Raw genomic sequence first — 18,676 nt, 5'->3', positions numbered from 1 at the left:
TTTTTTACTATTAATCTAAATTAGGCTTATCTAAATTTCATATACAAATTGGTAATTTTTCATTTCATATGCATATTAGATGATAAGATACTATTCTCATAGAGTATATTTCTATTCACAAACTACCAAGTATTATCAACTTGATACAGATTCTTCCAGACCTTACAGAAATTTGAAATGTAATTTATGTTTGAGCTCTTAAGAGTATATCTTATTTACACAAGTTGCTGGCATCCTTACCAGCCTTCCATATACAATTATAATGCATTTGATGCCACTGAACAGTAATAACATGAAGAACAGGACCCACAGTGTAGACCAGATTAAGTTTTAATTCAGCTTTTTCAGCCATAACCTGATAAGAATCAGGCTGGGTCTAGAAGTGATCAGACTGTGGGACTGTGTTAATGTTGTGAGTCAGTGTTTACTGCCGGCATTGCACAGCAATGCCAGTTTGCAGCCATGGCTGTGTATGTGACTTTCTGTAACTACCGTTTATATATAAAGCAGTCCAGATGTTATGGAAGTAGCTCATGGTTTTATCTGGACAAACAGGGTATGTAAATTTAAGTTACATTTGAAAAAGTGCAATTAAGGAAATCCTAGCGTAGGAAGCTCTTTGGAGGAAAAAGTGAAGTGTTTATAGGACATGCTAGCATGACAACACTTTTAAACATATACAGAATTTTGACAAGGTTCATACAGTGTGAATTTTTTAATTCAAGGTTTGCTACTTTGTGTTGATTTATAATTTCAAGGAAGGAATAGGAACATTCTACCCAAGGAGAACTGCACAGTTAATTTTTTGCTGTTAATTTAAGCTTGCACTTTTCACAAGTAAAAGTCCTTTTTAAATTTTGTTACAAAGAAAAACCATTTTTCTTTGGTTTCCTAATGTGGAAAAGAGAAATAGATCCCACTAAAAAAGCAAAACACCTTAATTAATTGTGCCTTCTCTCTTAAATTGTAGGAATAATAATTAGTTAAAAACTTATTTAAACTCGTTTTTGCCCTGACTCCCCTCATTTGTACTTGCCCGTCCCTCCACAGTTGCACTGTTTTCGCCTGTTTGCTGTCGGTTCCTTTGGCCAGACCTCACTGTCACTGTCAGAAATTGTTCACCAGGTGTGTCTGTTTATGCCGCTTCACTTTTTCAGTCACCTTGGTAAAAGTTTGGCTGCCTTCTCATGGCTTTAAAATGAAAGCAATGAATAACAATCTTTATATTTCAACCCTTTAAAAAGTTTGTAAAGGAAAGAAATAATGCAGAGCAAAGAACAAAATCTAATTTGGAATCTGATTCTCAGTTTGGCTGCTGTGGCAGCAGCAGGTCATTTAACCTCATTTAATGTTTTCATCTATAAAATATGGGTATAACCTACCTCACAGATATGTGTGAGAAACTGTTTGGAGGCCCTTGTTTAAATACAGGGTTTATCATCATATTTAATGTAAATCCCCTTTTTTTTAATAGATATCGTTGATACTGATAGGATGAATATCTTGATTTTAGGTAAGTTATGTGGTAAGAATGTAGAAGAATGTTTAGGAACACAATTTCACAAATTATGGTATTCTTATTTTTAAGTGACTTTTGAAATTTCTTGAAAATATCAAATATTCAAATATTAAATTCGTCTTTTGTTGCGAGAGATATTCAGAACTTCTTAATATGTTGGCTGAAGATGCCTTAACATACCAAATTACAGCTTTTTCTCGAGACTACTCACAAATATCTATGGTTGTACAATGTTTTGAGTGTTTAATGTAAAATTGTTATAGAACTGTGAACTCTGAGCATAGTAATCGTTAATATTGTTTGAGGAAGAATGCTTGTATTCTATATCATATCTGCTTAAATAGACAGTGACTTTGGAGTGCAACAAACAAAACTGAAAGTTGACAGCCATTAGGCTGTTGTGTCCATGACAATCATAAGAAAATATAAGATTGGATATTGTTCAAAAAAATTTCAAGAAGATCTTTAGGAAAAAAAGTTCCATAGGCTGATATATTTACCCATCAAAGCACTTGATTACAAATCTAGTAAGATAATTTTTTAAACTGTTAAAATTGGGATCATGTTTTATAATTCATTTAAAAAATGGAAAAAAAAAAAAAAAGACCAGACTCTTAGTGCTTTTGTGTTTTAATAACCATAGATGCAAATTTCAGTTTTGTTATATATATATATTTTTTTCTTTTGTGAATGTTAAATGATCAGTGGAAGGATCTGTCTTCCAGCAACTGTGTGCTATGGGTGTCCTCTTAAATTACACAGCATTTCATAGTTACAGGTTCTCCCTAGTTAATATTTGCACTGTATAAGCTCACAGGTAACAAACACAAAAGAGAAATGATTGCTTCCAAGCTTTTTTCACAAAATCAAATTAAAGTCTCTGGTTAATTTGAAAGCTCTTTTGTTTCTATTCAGTCATTGATACTCTGCATGTCAATTAACAATTGCAGACAAAGCTGTTGTAGAACTTGGTTGCCTCTAACCCCTTGGAGACTCCATACCATCTGTCCACTTCTGTCTTCTTCGTTCTGCACTGTAGTCTCTAACTTTAGCCACTGTATTAGTTTCCTATTGCTGCCATAAGAAGTTACTATAAACTTGGTGACATAACACAAATTTATTATCTTACAGTTCTGTAAGTCAGAAGTTTGGTGGGCTTAGCTGGTGTTTCAGTATCAAGTCAACACAGGCTGACAACCACAGCAGCAGTAGGGAAAAGCTCTGGGCAGAATCTGTTTCAAGGCTTATTCAAGTTGGTGGTGAGTTCAATTCCATGCTGCTATGGGACTACAGGCCCGTTTCCCTTCTGGCTCTTCACTGGGAATCACTTGCAGTTTCTACAGACCAGCATCATTGCCTGGTCCATGGCCCCTTTCATCCTCAAAGTGAGTAACAGACATTTACTGCCTGGTCCATGGCCCCTTTCATCCTCAAAGCAAGTAACAGACATTTACTGCCTGGTCCATGGCCCCTTTCATCCTCAAAGCGAGTAACAGACATTTCCTGCCTCTTCTTCACTATATCTCTGACTGGCTGACTGTTCTGGTTGTCAGGGTCCATGCTATTAAATAGGGCTCACTTGAATAATCTCCCTATTTTAAGGTCAACTGGTAAGCAAACTTAATTTCATGTAAAAAGTTCCTTTTTCCCAAGTCACATAACATATTTATAGGTATTAAAGCCAGGATAAGAAGATCACTGAAGCCAAAATTCTGCTTATCATAGGAGAGGAAGGCAAAGGCCTAGACGACTTCAGGCTTACAGCAGCGTTTTAGACTGCAGGCTGCTGAGAATAGAGAACAATGTAGATGTGGTCCTATGTGCTTATGATGGTCACCTCCCATATACTTTCTGAAAAACATCCAAGTTGAGATTTATAAGATTTCTATTTGCTTCCTCAAACGTCTGTACTTTTCTGATTTCCTACAATAAGCATCTATTACCTTTACACTTTAGGAAATAAAGGGAAAAGGTATTCAGTAACAAAAACAAACATGTTCTCTTCAAATTTTGGATAAAGAAAATAGAACTCTTATAAATCTCAACTTGGATGTTTTTCAGAAAGTGTACGGGAGGTGACCATCATAAGCACATCAGACCACATCTACATTGCTTGTTCTCTATTCTCAGCAGCCACACTGTTCTCAGTGTCCAAACTGTTGAAACCCTGAAGTCTTACCCCTGTTACCCAGAAACAACCACTTCTTAGCAATTTGTCTTTATGTATTGACTTTTTTCTCTTCCTCTTCTTCCCTCTAGAATCCTATGTTTTAAAAGTTGTGAACATATGTGGGAGAGGCCCTGCTGGAGAGAATGCTAAGGCGGCTTGGAAGACCAGGTGTGTCAGAGGTACTGGAAAGGAGGAAGGGACAGCTCTGTCGGTGCGTGTTAGCAGGTTGCTGCTGGCTTGGCCTATACATGAATGAGGGTATCGTTAACCTCTGTTAGGTTCAGGTCCCTTTGCAAACTGTCTTTTTCTCTGACAGAGTGTTGTCATCTCTAATGATATCTTTTGATACAAAATTTAAAAGTTAAATAGAAACTCAGTCTTTCCATTGAAATGTTTTGCTAGATTAGGGTTTCTAGGAGACAGATGACATCTACTTGAAACATCACTGAAATTATAATGTTTGCATTAAGGGACTCTGTAGATTAATAGCATTGAAACTGAACTTCACACACTGTGATTTAAAGAATGGAAGGAATGTGGCTGATCATGAAATAGAAATAACTACTTTGATGTGGATGGAATGTTTTTCCTAAAAATGTATTCCGTATCAGTAGTTATTAGGTATTTGTTTAAATTAGACCAAATGGTTTATACTTTAAAAACATAGAAAAGTGTTGTTTCAAAAACCTGTTAAGTATTTCTATGTAAAAATCTTATATCCTAGCCATTCTTTTTTTTTTAAGCTTGGATTATTTTATTAACATCTTCAGTCGCTCAGTCATGTCCGACTCTTTGCGACCCCATGAATCGCAGCACGCTAGGCCTCCCTGTCCATCACCAACTCCCGGAGTTCACTCAAACTCACGTCCATCGAGTCGGTGATGCCATCCAGACATCTCATCCTCTGTCCCCTTCTCCTCCTGCCCCGAATCCGTCCCAGCATCAGAGTCTTTTCCAATGAGTCAACTCTTCGCATGAAGTGGCCAAAGTATTGGAGTTTCAGCTTCAGCATCAGTCCTTCCAAAGAACACCCAGGGCTGATCTCCTTCAGAATGGACTGGTTGGATCTCCTTGCAGTCCAAGGGACTCTCAAGAGTCTTCTCCAACACCACAGTTCAAAAGCATCGATTCTTCGGTGCTCAGCTTTCTTCACAGTTCAACTCTCACATCCATACATGACCACTGGAAAAACCATAGCCTTGCCAACCTTTGTTGGCAAAGTAATGTCTCTGCTTTTGAATATGCTATCTAGGTTGGTCATAACTTTCTTTCCAAGGAGTAAGCGTCTTTTAATTTCATGGCTGCAGTCACCATCTGCAGTGATTTTGGAGCCCAAAAAAACAAAGTCTGACACTGTTTCCCCATCTATTTCCCATGGAGTGATGGGACCAGATGCCATGATCTTAGTTTTCTGAATGTTGAGCTTAAAGCGAACTTTTTCACTCTCCTCTTTCACTTTCATCAAGAGGCTTTTTAGTTCCTCTTCACTTTCTGCCATAAGGGTGGTGTCATCTGCATATCTGAGGTTATTGATATTTCTCCCGGCAATCTTGATTCCAGCTTGTGCTTCTTCCAGCCCAGCGTTGCTCATGACATACTCTGCATCTTAGTATCATCCAATTTTAACAGAATTCACTGAAACCAACATGCTTCTTTTTCATTATATGATTTTTATCCTCTTTTCTTGGCTAGTAGATTTACTAGCATAAAAGATTTCTTACTAAATTGTAGTGACTCTTTTGCTATCCCATGGACTGCAGCCCACTATGCTCCTCTCTGTACATGGGATTTCCCAGGCAAGAATACTGGAGTGGGTTGTCATTTCCTTCTCTGAGGAGTAACGATGACAGTTTTCCCCTAACAATATTTCTGGTAGCCCTGGGGTCCATTGGAAGTGGCTGCACTGCTTAGGAAATAGAGCAGATGGCCTGATGCACCTAAGGTCACCTTGGATTGGTTACGAGGCCATATCACACCCACAGGGTTATGCAGTGATGTACACATCAGCCTTTTTGCCTTGATCTTCCTTACAGATGATTTTCTGAATTTAAGAGGTAGAGATATCCTAGCCATTCTTTCAAGTCTTAATTTCCAAAACCTGTTTTTGTGTTCAGCATCTTCCAACTTCACAAAAGGCCAGGTACTAAAATAACCACACTTATACAGTATTTTGTATTAAGGGTTTTAGGACACTTATTTATTTATATTATTACATTACAGCCTGACAACAATGCTGAGAAGTGGACAAGGTGAGTGCTATTAGCGCTGCTTTACTGATGAGGAAATGAGACTCAGAGCTAAGCCACAGACGCAGAATACAAGGCCATGCCATGAGACAGAACGTGAATGGGACAGAGCTGTGTCAGGTGAAATCGAGTCCCACTGTCACCTCAGATCTAAGGTCATGTTTTGGTGAGGTGGCAAGAGTGATACGTAGGTTTTGGTCCTCTTTCGTATAGGATTATTGCATGAATGGTCTCTGCTCAGCACAGCCTTGCACTCCCTCTCACTGAGCTTGGGCCACACCTGTCCTAGTCTCCTACAGTGCCCACAGTGTGGGAGAGGGCTACAGTTGCCTGGCTGCCCTGCCTCTCAGAGTAGTAAATTTCATCCGGGGAGGTTAGTGGGGGTACAAGCAGAAATATATTCCCAGTCTTTGGTGTCAGCCTTAATCTCATCTCCCAAAAAAGAAATTTCATCATCACGTCTCAATTCTGTTTCTCTCTTACCTCTCCCTCTAATGGGGCTCCTGTACTGTATATACTTCTATTGTGGCTGTCTTAAATTAAGGTCTAGTGCTCTTTTGCCTTGAATATCGCAAAGATGACTAGTCTCTCCTCGTTCTTATCTGTCATCCATAATCAGTCACCCATATTGCTGTGATTTTTTTTCCCTTTTTTCTCTAGACGTCTGGTGTTGTCTTCCTGCTTAAGACCGCTGGATGGTTCCTACTCTCTAGAGGAAAAAGTCCAAGTGACCTCTGTTACATTCTAGCCCTGGCTTACCCCATTTCAGCTCTTGCTACTTCCTACCAGATAGACTAGACTCCTTCTACTTTGAATTTCTTTTTTTTTTTTTTTTTACTTGAAGAAATTTATTAAACTTGTTACAGTAGATGTGTATGTAGTAAAATAAATGGTTGATTTTTTTAATTTTTTTCTCTAATTTTATTTTATTTTTAAACTTTACATAATTGTATTAGTTTTGCCAAATATCAAAATGAATCCGCCACAGGTATACATGTGTTCCCCATCCCGAACCCTCCTCCCTCCTCCCTCCCCATACCATCCCTCTGGGCCGTCCCAGTGCACCAGCCCCAAGCATCCAGCATCATGCATCGAACCTGGACTGGCAACTCGTTTCCTACATGATATTTTACATGTTTCATTGCCATTCTCCCAAATCTTCCCACCCTCTCCCTCTCCCACAGAGTCCATAAGACTGTTCTATACATCAGTGTCTCTTTTGCTGTCTCGTACACGGGGTTATTGTTACCATCTTTCTAAATTCCATATATATGCGTTAGTATACTGTATTTATGTTTTTCCTTCTGGCTTACTTCACTCTGTATAATAGGCTCCAGTTTCATCCACCTCATTAGAACTGATTCAAATGTATTCTTTTTAATGGCTGAGTAATACTCCATTGTGTATATGTACCACAGCTTTCTTATCCATTCATCTGCTGATGGACATCTAGGTTGCTTCCATGTCTTGGCTATTATAAACAGTGCTGCGATGAACATTGGGGTACACGTGTCTCTTTCCCTTCTGGTTTCCTCAGTGTGTATGCCCAGCAATTTCTTCCTAGTCACCAGGGAGAGCATCGACCTCTCTGTGTCTTGTCCAGCAAATATATTATGTTTAAAGACCCAGTTTCAGTGTCACCTATATGTTGTTATAACTGTTATTTGTAATAATCTCTCCACCTATTTTCCTCTCTAAGCCCTATGAATAATTTTGATACTTTTCATCTGGAATAAGCTTGGCCTTTCTTGGCACATGCCATTTGCAACAAGAAAAAAAAGATAAAAGAACCTAGAAGCTTAAAAAATAGTGTCACAGTATAGAGGATGAGGCCGTGGATCATGCCCTTGAAGGTCAGGGTCACCCTGCCTAACGTGCCGTGTACATCATTTGAAAAATAGAATGTTATTTACAGCTCAGCTTATTTTTACTCTCTGTAAGTAAAAATACTTATAAATAATTTTAATACATATTAAGTCATAAACAAAATATCCTGTTGTCTAAAGTAAAAAATGGTTATTTTAAACTGATACAGTGTATAATTTAAATGTTTAAACATATTTAGGCAATTCTCAAAATGTTGGGTGAATTTAGGAAAAAACTACTTTTCAGCATCCTATTCCCAACAAAACCAATTTTTGGCAACATTTGTTAGATTTTTAGTTTTATGATAAAAATCAATGTAGAAATGTCCTCTTGCTTTAGGATTATACCTGAAATTGGAGTATTTGAAAGATGTTGGTTACACTATTTACTTTTCAGAATTAAATTACACCCAATTTAAATGCACATCTTCTTGAAATTATAAACACTCGTGTACTAATATTAGAAGCATTAGAAGCAAACTAACCATCTGCACAACTGACTAGGTGCCATAAGGCGTGATTTCTAACTTTGGACATGGCTCATTAAACAAGTGCTCAAATGCCAACTCACACTGTTTCACATTTTGAGCCAGCAGTGAAATATATACTGAAATAGACATCGAAAGATAACTGTTTAGTAGTAAAACCAACATCTAAATGTGGAGGATTTTTCTTTTCTAAGTTGTTAACGAAAATTTCCACAGATTCCACCGTCTCATGCTGGCAACATAAACTAATGTAAAGCAGGGCTGAGACCGTAGAACTAAAAGCTTTTGATTTCTCCTTCATACTTGAATGAGATCCTTGCTGGGTACAATAATCTGGGCTGTAGGTTATTTTCTTTCATCATTTTAAGTATGTCTTGCCATTCCCTCCTGGCTTGAAGAGTTTCTATTGAAAGATCAGCTGTTATCCTTATGGGAATTCCCTTGTGTGTTATTTGTTGTTTTTCCCTTGCTGCTTTTAATATTTGTTCTTTGTGTTTGATCTTTGTTAATTTGATTAATATGTGTCTAGGGGTGTTTCGCCTTGGGTTTATCCTGTTTGGGACTCTCTGGGTTTCTTGGACTTGGGTGATTATTCCCTTCCCCATTTTAGGGAAGTTTTCAACTATTATATCCTAAAGTATTTTCTCATGGTCTTTCTTTTTGTCTTCTTCTTCTGGGACCCCTATGATTCGAATGTTGCAGCGTTTAATATTGTCCTGGAGGTCTCTGAGATTGTCCTTATTTCTTTTAATTCGTTTTTCTTTTATCCTCTCTGATTCATTTATTTCTACCATTCTATCTTCTAATTCACTAATCCTATCTTCTGCCTCTGTTATTCTACTATTTGTTGCCTCCAGAGTGTTTTTAATTTCATTTATTGCATTATTCATTATATATTGACTCTTTTTTATTTCTTCTAGGTCCTTGTTAAACCTTTCTTGCATCTTCTCAATCCTTGAGACCTTAGAACTAGTTCACACTTGAGCAGACCATACCATTTGATCTTGATCTCTCTAAGGTGATCAGACTTGTTGCCTGAGGGAAAAAAGGAGAAATAAACAAACACTTTGAAATACAGGCCCATGGAAGAGTAAGAGATTTGGGGAGGATTTCTTATTCAGTTTAATATTCTTATACTCCTTTAAAATGTTTACAAATATGCTCTATAGAGAAGTCTGATAACATACTCAGGAGTGGCAGACAAAAAAATTACTCTTCCAAGTAATCTTTATAGAAGAAAGAAAGAATTAGTTCTCAGTTGTGTCTGACTGTGACCCCATGGACTGTTGTAGCCCGCCAGCTCCTCTGCCCATGGGATTCTCTAGTAAGAATACTGGAGTGGGTTGCCATTTCCTTCTGCAGGGGATCTTCCTGACACAGGGATTGGACCTGGGTCTCCCACATTGCAGGCGGATTGTTTACCATCTGAGCCACCAGGGAAGTGCTCCTTGTAGAATAGAGCATTGCATATTTACAAACTTTTCCTGAAGTACATATATGCAATAGTCTTTCCTTGAGACTCATGTACACAGTAATGTATTAAGTATTCAGAATTTGATTTATAGTATAAAGTCAAACCACTTACTTGAAATCTAGATGTTCAATTAGCACATATCCATCTATAGAAATAAAAATCACTATTACTAATCTGAAAGTTATAATGCTTTTGAGTTTTTTTCAAAAGCAGTGATTGAAATCTTACGGGCAATAACCTAGTAACTTACATTTGCCTTCAGAATTGCGGCATATCACTAGATTTTCTTCAGTGATATCAATGACATCTAGTTCTTCTCCAGGGGTTATTGGCAAGTCAGATATTCCATTTCTTGAATTATTGGAACACACCACTGCTGTGTTGATGACAGTAATCTCTTTGTCATACTGAAAGAAAAAATTAGTAATCAGAATATGTTTGCATAGATTTATTTTTTCATTATAACATTAATGGAAGACATACTATGGTAACCTCAAAATAAACTCAAGAGGCCAGATATCTGTTAACTAATGTCTAAGGAAAAAGAAAATAGCAAGATATTTAGGGAAAGAAAGGTTATTTAAAGAAATAAAAGTACATTTATTTATTATCACAACCTTTACATTTGTTTGGTAAGATCATATTTTCAAAATGTTTTCATACCCATTATCGAATTGTAGTTAGAAGGAATTCTGGGAGGAGAAAAGGTGGTAACATTGGTGTAAATTAAGTATTGTGAATGGTGTATTAATTGTTCTAGTAATGAAGCCAATCAGTAAACCCAGGAAAGGACAAGTTACAAAAAGAGGGAAACAGAAAACCTCTTTGTGTAGTGTAGGGCTTTAGAGTTTATAATGTTCCTATATATATTGCATTTCTAGATGGCACTCTTTCCACCCTTCCTCTCTAGTGGGCTCATATATTCTTGCATACATGTATTAATAGCTGCAGCACACATATTTTAAAGAGGTAGGAATGGTGTGTGCTTCCCTGATAGCTCAGTTGGTAAAGAATCTGCCTGCAATGCAGGAGACCCCGGTTTGATTCCTGGGTCTGGAAGATACCCTGCAGAAGGGATAGGCTACCCACTGCAGTGTTCTTGGGCTTCCCTTGTGGCTCAGCTGGTAAAGAATCAGCCTCCAACGTGGGAGACCTGGGTTCAATCCCTGAGTTGGGAAGATCCCCTAGAGAAGGGAAAGGCTACCCAATCCAGTATTCTGGCCTGAAGAATTCCATGGACTAAGTCCATGGGGTCACAAAGAGTCAGACACGACTGAGCGACTTTCACTTTAGGAATGGTGTTTGGGAGCAGGTCCCACTATCCTTTTGTGGTTGAAGACAAACACTTGTGGAACAACTGAGGGATTCGATTTCTGGCCTTAGGAGAGTTTGTTTGTTTGTTTTTCCTGTGTTATTAACTAGCCAATCTGTCCATGTACAGGTACACCACCTTTTAATGTATTGAAATCCACTTATTGGAAAAAGTTCTAGAATATGTAGCTTATACTTGCAGATGTCTATTTCACTAAATTAGGGTAGCCACACATCTTCCTTTACTCAGGATAGTCTCTGTTTATATTTAATGTCTCTAGTTATAAATACTTACAATGATTAAGTGTGCCTCCTTCCCCTCAGAAATGTCCTGGATTTGGATGATGAATTATGATGGGTACCAAATGTGATCTAATCCACAAGACAGGTTTTTCTTTTGCCTAACAGAGTAATAGCTTCCTAACTGATCTTACCCTTCCCAGACCACTGTTCACAATGATTTCTTAAAATGCAAATCTGATTTCTTAAAATAAAATTCTAAAAACTCTTCATTCAAACCCAGATTTCTTAGTTTGACATTTAGGGTCCTTTGCACAACATCATTCCCATCCCCCCCTCTTTCTTTTCCCTTCATTGAAGCTTCATCAAGCTATATGATAATTCTGAATGCACTGTGTACCTTCCATATTTCCATGCCACTGCGCTTGCTGTTTTCTCTGCCTGAAATGCTTTTTTTCTCTTAAGCACTATTCATGAAGGCTTTCATGAGTGCCATGTATAATTTACTGTTTTAACTGCACTTTGTATGTACCCCATGATGACATTTAATCAACATATTGTCTCATAAAATAAAAACGGGAAGCAATTTTATCCATCCTTGCACCCTCAATGCCTGACACAAATGAAGCACCCAATATTTTGGTTGGGTGTGATTTGAGATGAGTAAAAATTATTGAAACTGTATAGTTTTTTTAATGATATATCAAGGAGACTCACCACAGGTGATTGGGAAGAATGGACTCAAGAGAATGGGAATTTCTGCTGCCTATGAGAGCGTCAGAAATACAGTGGTGAATAAAAGCACTAGATGGAACATAGGGTCCTTTCAACAAGTAATTGTTACACACTCGTTTTTCAACTAAGCAAAGAACATCATGGTTTGCAGTAAGTAATTTCATATTATAGATCTAGTAACCTAAATTAGCTTGGTTCAAGCAGAACGTATTAATGACTAAGAAGAATTTGTGTTTATTCCTAAGTTGAGTCCAAAAACATTTTTATACAGTATTAGGTCTCACTACATGGACATGATACATAATATAACCCCTGTCCTCCAGGAATTCAAAGTTTAACTGATGAACATGTATTGCAATAATGCTAATGTTTTGTGATAAGCTAGAGGTTTGCTCAGGTATAAAGTATTGTAGAGGAAGAGTTGGAGAAGGTGATGGCACCCCACTCCAGCACTCTTGCCTGGAAAATCCCATGGATGGAGGAGCCTGGTAGGCTGCAGTCCATGGGGTCACTAGGAGTCGGACATGACTGAGCGACTTCACTTTCACTTTTCACTTTCATGCACTGGAGAAGGAAATGGCAACCCACTCCAGTGTTCTTGCCTGGAGAATCCCAGGGACAGGGGAGCCTGGTGGGCTGCCGTCTCTGGGGTCGCACAGAGTTGGACACGACTGGAGCGACTTAGCAGCAGCAGCAGAGGAAAAGTAATTTCTTTCATCAGCAAGTGTGAGTTCCTAGAGGAGATGCCTGAACTAGGTCATCACAGATTAACAGGTGCTAGTCAGATGGAGAAGCAGCAAGGGTACACTGGACAGTGGAACGGATCGCGTCAATGTCTAGAGGAAGGAAATAGCGGGACAAGGATGCGGTGGATGTTCACTCGAGAAACAGAGCGATGCACAATGTGTTGCCAAGGCACAAAGTGCAAGGTGGAAAATGGCGAGAAATAAAACCAGAAAGACGAAGGTTATGACATGAAGAGCTTTGTATAACTCTCTCTCAATCCAGTGTCTGGTACATGGGAGGTGTTCAATATATGTTTCTTAATAATTCTCACTGTGACAGTACATGAAATCAAAAGGGAGGAGTGTGTGAACCTTGGAAATTACAGAAAATGCTCCATGGACTCAGTGACAGAGTTGTTTAATCATTCAGTGTATCCACTTTTATGTTGGGAGCTAAGGGGGAACTTGAAAAAGACAAAAATCTGTCCTTTAAAAGGGACTCAAGCCTTTAGTTCAGACTACACACACACACACACACACACACACACACACACACACACACTCTTTGGCTCAAGGAGTTAAGGAAGAGTAAATGACATTTGAACAGAGTCTTAAAGAACAACTTAGCAGTTTTTCCAGGCAGAGGAAATAGCATGTACAAAGGCATGATAATACAGAAATGTATGGGGAAAAATTAACCTATCACATGTTTAATCAAAGATCATGACAGTCCCAGAGAGACAGATGTGCACCACACTTAACAGAATTTAAAAAAATATTTTTTTACTTTCTCTGTTAATGTTTACCTTCAAAGAAGAACATACCTTGAATCTTTCTCTAAAAAGTCTTTCTTCTCTTTTCATCCTGTCCTTTTGTAAATTTTGCTTCTTGGTTTTGAAGAAACTCCTAGAAGATGGCAAGAAAGGTGCAGGTAGGGTTAAGTGTTACTATATATAAAAAACTCTTTAAGCTTCCAAAGCTATAAACTCATTCTACTCCAGGATAAATTCAGGTATAATTCTGTGTATAATTTTATACCATCTTATTGTTGCCTCTTCTTTCTCAAATCCATCTGTATACCTGCCTCCAGAGTCATCTTTCTAAAATTTAATTGATCATATCACTCTCCTTCTTAAAGCCTTCCTGTCTGTCTCTGCTGCCTCTACTGTAAGATAAAGTCAGGTCCCATTGTGTTGTACACAGGCTATTTTATAATCCGGCCCAACCCCCCTTTGCAGCTGTCCTTTTGCATATAACATTCAAAGTCTACATGGAATATCCTAGAAGGTGGGCTGTCATTTCCATGCCTTTATACCAGGAAACTGCCCTCAAACTTCTCTGAGAACTGGCCATCATCCTGATTAATAAAGGGATAAAAAAAGGGTTGCAGTAAAATTACACTAAAAAAGTAATCCTTACTTATTGGTAGAGTAAGTTATGGAAAAAAATCATTTGAAAAGGAACAAAGAATGCATAGAAATGGATACATCAATATACAGGAATAATGTTAAACTCAGTATTGCATTTTCAAATTACTCAGTTGAAGAAAACAACTATAATATCAGTTTGTTGTAAGAAATAAAGCACTTGAAGATTGTTTCCTAAAATGGTTTATGTATAGTCATTAAAATAGTGGGTTTCCCCAGTGGCTCAGAGGGTAAAGAATCCGCCTGCAGTGCAGGAGACATAGGGTATGTGGGTTCGATCCCTGGGTCAGGAAGATCCCCTGGAGTAGGAAATGGCAACCCACTCTAGCATTCTTGCCTGGAGAACCCCATGGACTGAGGAAAGCTTGTTTTTGGCAGGAGATGGGGAAAGTAAAAAATTTCACTGATATTTCATTTCTTGGAATTTTGTTTTGCTATGCTATGCAAAATTAAAAGATGCTTGCTCCTTGGCAGAAAAGCAATGACAGACCTAGACAGCGTATTAAAAAGCAGAGACATCACTTTGCAACAAAGGTCCATATAGTCAAAGCTATGGTTTTTCCAATAGTGGTGTACCAAAGTGAGAGTTGGACCATAACGAAGGCCGAGCACTGATGAATCAGTGGTTTCAAAGTGTGGTGCTGGAGATGATGGTTAAGAGTCCCCTTGGACAGCAAGGGGATCAAACCAGTAAATCCTAAAGGAAATCAACCCTGAATATTCATTGGAAGGACTGATGCTGAAGCTGAAGCTCCAATACTTTGGCCACCTGATGTGAAGAGCAGACTTATTGGAAGAGACCCTGATGCTCGGAAGGACTGAGGGCAGGAGGAGAAGTGGATGACAGAGGATGAGATGGTTGGACAGCATCACTGACTCAATGGGCATGAGTTTCAGCAAACTCTGGGGAATGGTGAAGGATGGAGAGGCCTGGTGTGCTGCAGTCCATGGTGTTGCAACAAGTTGGACATGATTGAGTGACTGAACAATAAAATGTAGAAGTGTGATGTTTAAGGTAGAAAGATGCTTTTGTAGTCTTGAATACATATTTCCAACTTGGGAAAAGTAAATTACATCAAGTCTAAACTTAAAAACTTAGAGAAGGGCCATCCTCACCCTATGCCATCCTCTGAGTTTAAATTTGGTATAGATTGATGTCTGATTTCTTCTGGGGTGCCCCTCTAGGACTTTTCTAGACAGATTTCCCAGAGCAGACAGACCATACAGTGTTTTCAGCCCAGTGACTGTTTAGACAAGGATTTCCCCAAGACATTAGTTAAAGTGCCTCAGCTCCTGCCCTAGATCCCAGCAACTGAGAAGACTGAAGCACAGAGCAGTAAGTCACCATCAGGGATAGTAAAAAACATCACCTCCCCCCACAGCCACCTAGGAGTTTGAATCACATGAATAAAGGATAGATCTTGAGTCAATAAAACATTGTTTTATTTCTAACACTAATGTAGTGATCACTAGAATTATATTGTATCAATACGTTAGGGAAATCAGCCTTGCTATATGATACCCAGTTTCTCTTCTCAAGGCATCATTCAAGTTCTAAATGGTATATTATTTAAGTTCATTCTTACAGGGAAAAGGTTCCTACAGCCTAGAGGAAGACGGGAAATTTTTCATCCTTTGATAAAAAATGATGGCTAGAATTCTTTTCTTGCTCCCTATCTACCAAAAGCAGGAATGATAAATGTGTGTGACACTCACATTTTCATATTCTCTTTCTCTTTTAATCCTCTCTGTTGTACTGTAATATAGATGTTAATATTTTCATTCAGTAGATGAGGATCCAAATATCAAATTTAATAACCTGACAAGATCACACAGCCAGTAAGACGTGTAAACTGCAACAGAAAAGCTGTGGTGTGAGTGCGCTTGTGTGCTTACCTTTCCGATTCTTTAGCACCTTTTTTCTTTTTTTCTTTCAATGTCAAAAACTTCAGCTTCCAAGACTTTCCTTTAAGTTCATCACTAAGAAGAAAAATATTTTGTGCAAGTAAATTAAGACTGAACTAAAGTCTTCATGGAACCATCAATACTTTTTGGGCAATTGTGTTTTACCAAAAAATTAGAAAGTCATCTAGAAGTATGTTTTGATAATCTCTGGCAAGGCCAGAGAGTAAATATCTTACGCTTTGCAAGCCATGCTATCTATCATAACAATTTGACATTGCTGTTGTTACTGTATTCACAAAAACAAGTGGTGGCCATATCTGGCTCCCAGATATGCTAACGTCTGATCTGTGGCAATCCAAATTTGAAGCCAGAATCTGAAAAATAATAGATATACCATATTGCTTTGCTATACACCCAAAACTAACACATTGTGAATCAACTGTACTCCAATATAAAATTAAAATAAAAATTAAAAAAAAAGCAAATTTGAAGCCAGAAGCAAGAGATCAACTTGTTTATAATCATACTTTCTCTCCTTTCTGAGCCTTAGTTTCTTCACCTATAGAACATGAATGATAAAATGGACCCTCACTGTGAGACAGGAAAGGATGTGTTTAGCAGAAAAGGATGCAAAGAGTGGAGAGTGTGTTACAGAAGAAACTATTTTTGAACACCTGTGTGTCAAGTCTTACGCTTGGCACTTCACATATCTTAACTAATGTGTTTTTTACAGGAAGCATTGCAACAATCAGTGTTTCATAACGTTTTACAAAGTGGAAAATAGATGATCTTCGTAACTTATCATGGTCACAGAAACAGTACTTTGAACCTAGTGGCTTTGTATCCAAGTGTGCTTGACAACGAAGTCTACAGTCTTTGATCATGCCTGCTGCTTCAAAATGTTTCTTCACTTGTTCAGTTCAGTCACTCAGTCGTGTCCGACTCTTTGGGACCCCATGGACTGTAGCACGCCAGGCCTCTCTGTCCATCACCAACTTCTGGAATTTACCCAAACTCATGTCCATTGAGTCAGTGATGCCATCCAACCATCTCATCCTCTGTCATCCCCTACTTCTCCTGCCTTCAATCTTTCCCAGCATCAGGGTCTTTTCAAATGAGTCAGCTCTTCGCATCAGGTGGCCAAAGTACTGGAGTTTCAGCTTTAACATCAGTCCTTCCAATGAATACTCATGACTGATCGCCTTCAGGATGGACTGGTTGGATCTCCTTGCAGTCCAAGGGACTCTCAAGACTCTTCTCCAACACCACAGTTCAAAAGCATCAATTCTTCGGCGCTCAGCTTTCTTCACAGTCCAACTCTCACATCCATACATGACCACTGGAAGAACCATAGCCTTGACTAGACGGACCTTTGTTGGAAAAGTAATGTCTCTGCTTTTTAATATGCTTTCTAGGTTGGTCATAACTTTCCTGCCAAGAAGTAAGCATATTTTAATTTCATGGCTGCAGTCACCATCTGCAGTGATTTTGGAGGCCAAAACAATAAAGTCTGCCACTGTTTCCCCATCTGTATGCCACAAAGTGATAGGACTGGATGACATGATCTTAGTTTTCTGAACGTTGATCTTTAAGCCAACGTTCTCACGTTCCTCTTTCACCTTCATCAGGAGGTTCTTTAGTTCTTCTTCACTTTCTGCTATAAGGGTGGTGTCATCTGCATCTGTGAGGTTATTGATATTTCTCCCGGCAATCTTGATCCCAGTTTGTGCTTCATCCAGCCCAGCATTTCTCATAATGTGCTCTGCATATAAGTTAAATAAGTAGGGTGACAATATATAGCCTTGACATACTCCTTTTCCTATTTGGAACCAGTCTGTTGTTCCATGTCGAGTTCTCACTGTTGCTTCCTGACCTGCATACAGATTTCTCAAGAGGCAGGTCAGGGGGTCTGGTATTCCCATCTCCTTCAGAATTTTCCACAGTTTATTGTGATCCACACAGTCATAGTCTTTGGTGTAGTCAATAAAGCAGAAACAGATGTTTTTCTGAAACTTGCTTTTTCAATGATCCAGCAGATGTTGGCAATTTATATGTTCATCATTGATGTGAGCAAAACTAACCCTTCCTCTGTCAACCATTTGTATGTATGTGGTGTCTGCACATCAGAACACAGTAATTCTTCACTGGGTAAATTAGAACTACAAGGATACTATATCAGAGGAATTTTAAAAGTTCTTAGTGACACTGTGTCACCATTCCTTCAGATTATGGTCCAGGTGTCTAATAGAATATCAAGGATGCAGCATCTAACCAGCATTAAAGATGCAGCCTAGGAATATGAAATTAACAGATATAGACTACTATACATAAAACAGATAAGCAACAAGGATATACTGTATAGCATAGGAAATTATATTCCGTATAATACCCTGCAATGGGACATAATCAGAAAAAAATAAACTGGATCACTGTGCTATACACTTGAAACTAACACAATATTGTAGTCAACTGGAGTTCAATAAAATAGAAAGACGCATCTTAGCCAAGGCTTTCAAGAACTTGCTTAGGGATCTTGTATAAAAGGTTTTCCAGGACTTGCCTAGGGATCTC

General features: G+C 38.4%; 1 protein-coding gene across 2 annotated transcripts in view; it reads right to left on the bottom strand.

The window, feature by feature from the left end:
- Window positions 1–8,778: 8,778 nt before the first annotated feature.
- Window positions 8,779–18,676, bottom strand: part of FYB2 (FYN binding protein 2) — a 123,738-nt gene continuing 113,840 nt past the window's right edge. Inside the window, exons 14-18 of one of the 2 annotated variants that reach the window (XM_070367964.1) lie at window positions 16,097–16,180; window positions 13,598–13,679; window positions 10,013–10,169; window positions 9,874–9,907; window positions 8,779–9,323 (exon numbers count right to left, since the gene is read on the bottom strand). In XM_070367964.1, coding sequence (XP_070224065.1) covers window positions 9,311–9,323; window positions 9,874–9,907; window positions 10,013–10,169; window positions 13,598–13,679; window positions 16,097–16,180 — 370 coding nt within the window. In that variant the 3' untranslated portion in view covers window positions 8,779–9,310. The remainder of the gene's footprint in view (window positions 9,324–9,873; window positions 9,908–10,012; window positions 10,170–13,597; window positions 13,680–16,096; window positions 16,181–18,676) is intronic. The other variant, XM_070367963.1, reaches the window with a different exon arrangement.

The sequence above is a fragment of the Bos mutus genome, chromosome 3, assembly GCF_027580195.1.
Source record: "Bos mutus isolate GX-2022 chromosome 3, NWIPB_WYAK_1.1, whole genome shotgun sequence".
Classification (NCBI taxonomy): domain Eukaryota; kingdom Metazoa; phylum Chordata; class Mammalia; order Artiodactyla; family Bovidae; genus Bos; species Bos mutus.
This window is presented reverse-complemented; position numbering and strand designations above follow the sequence as displayed.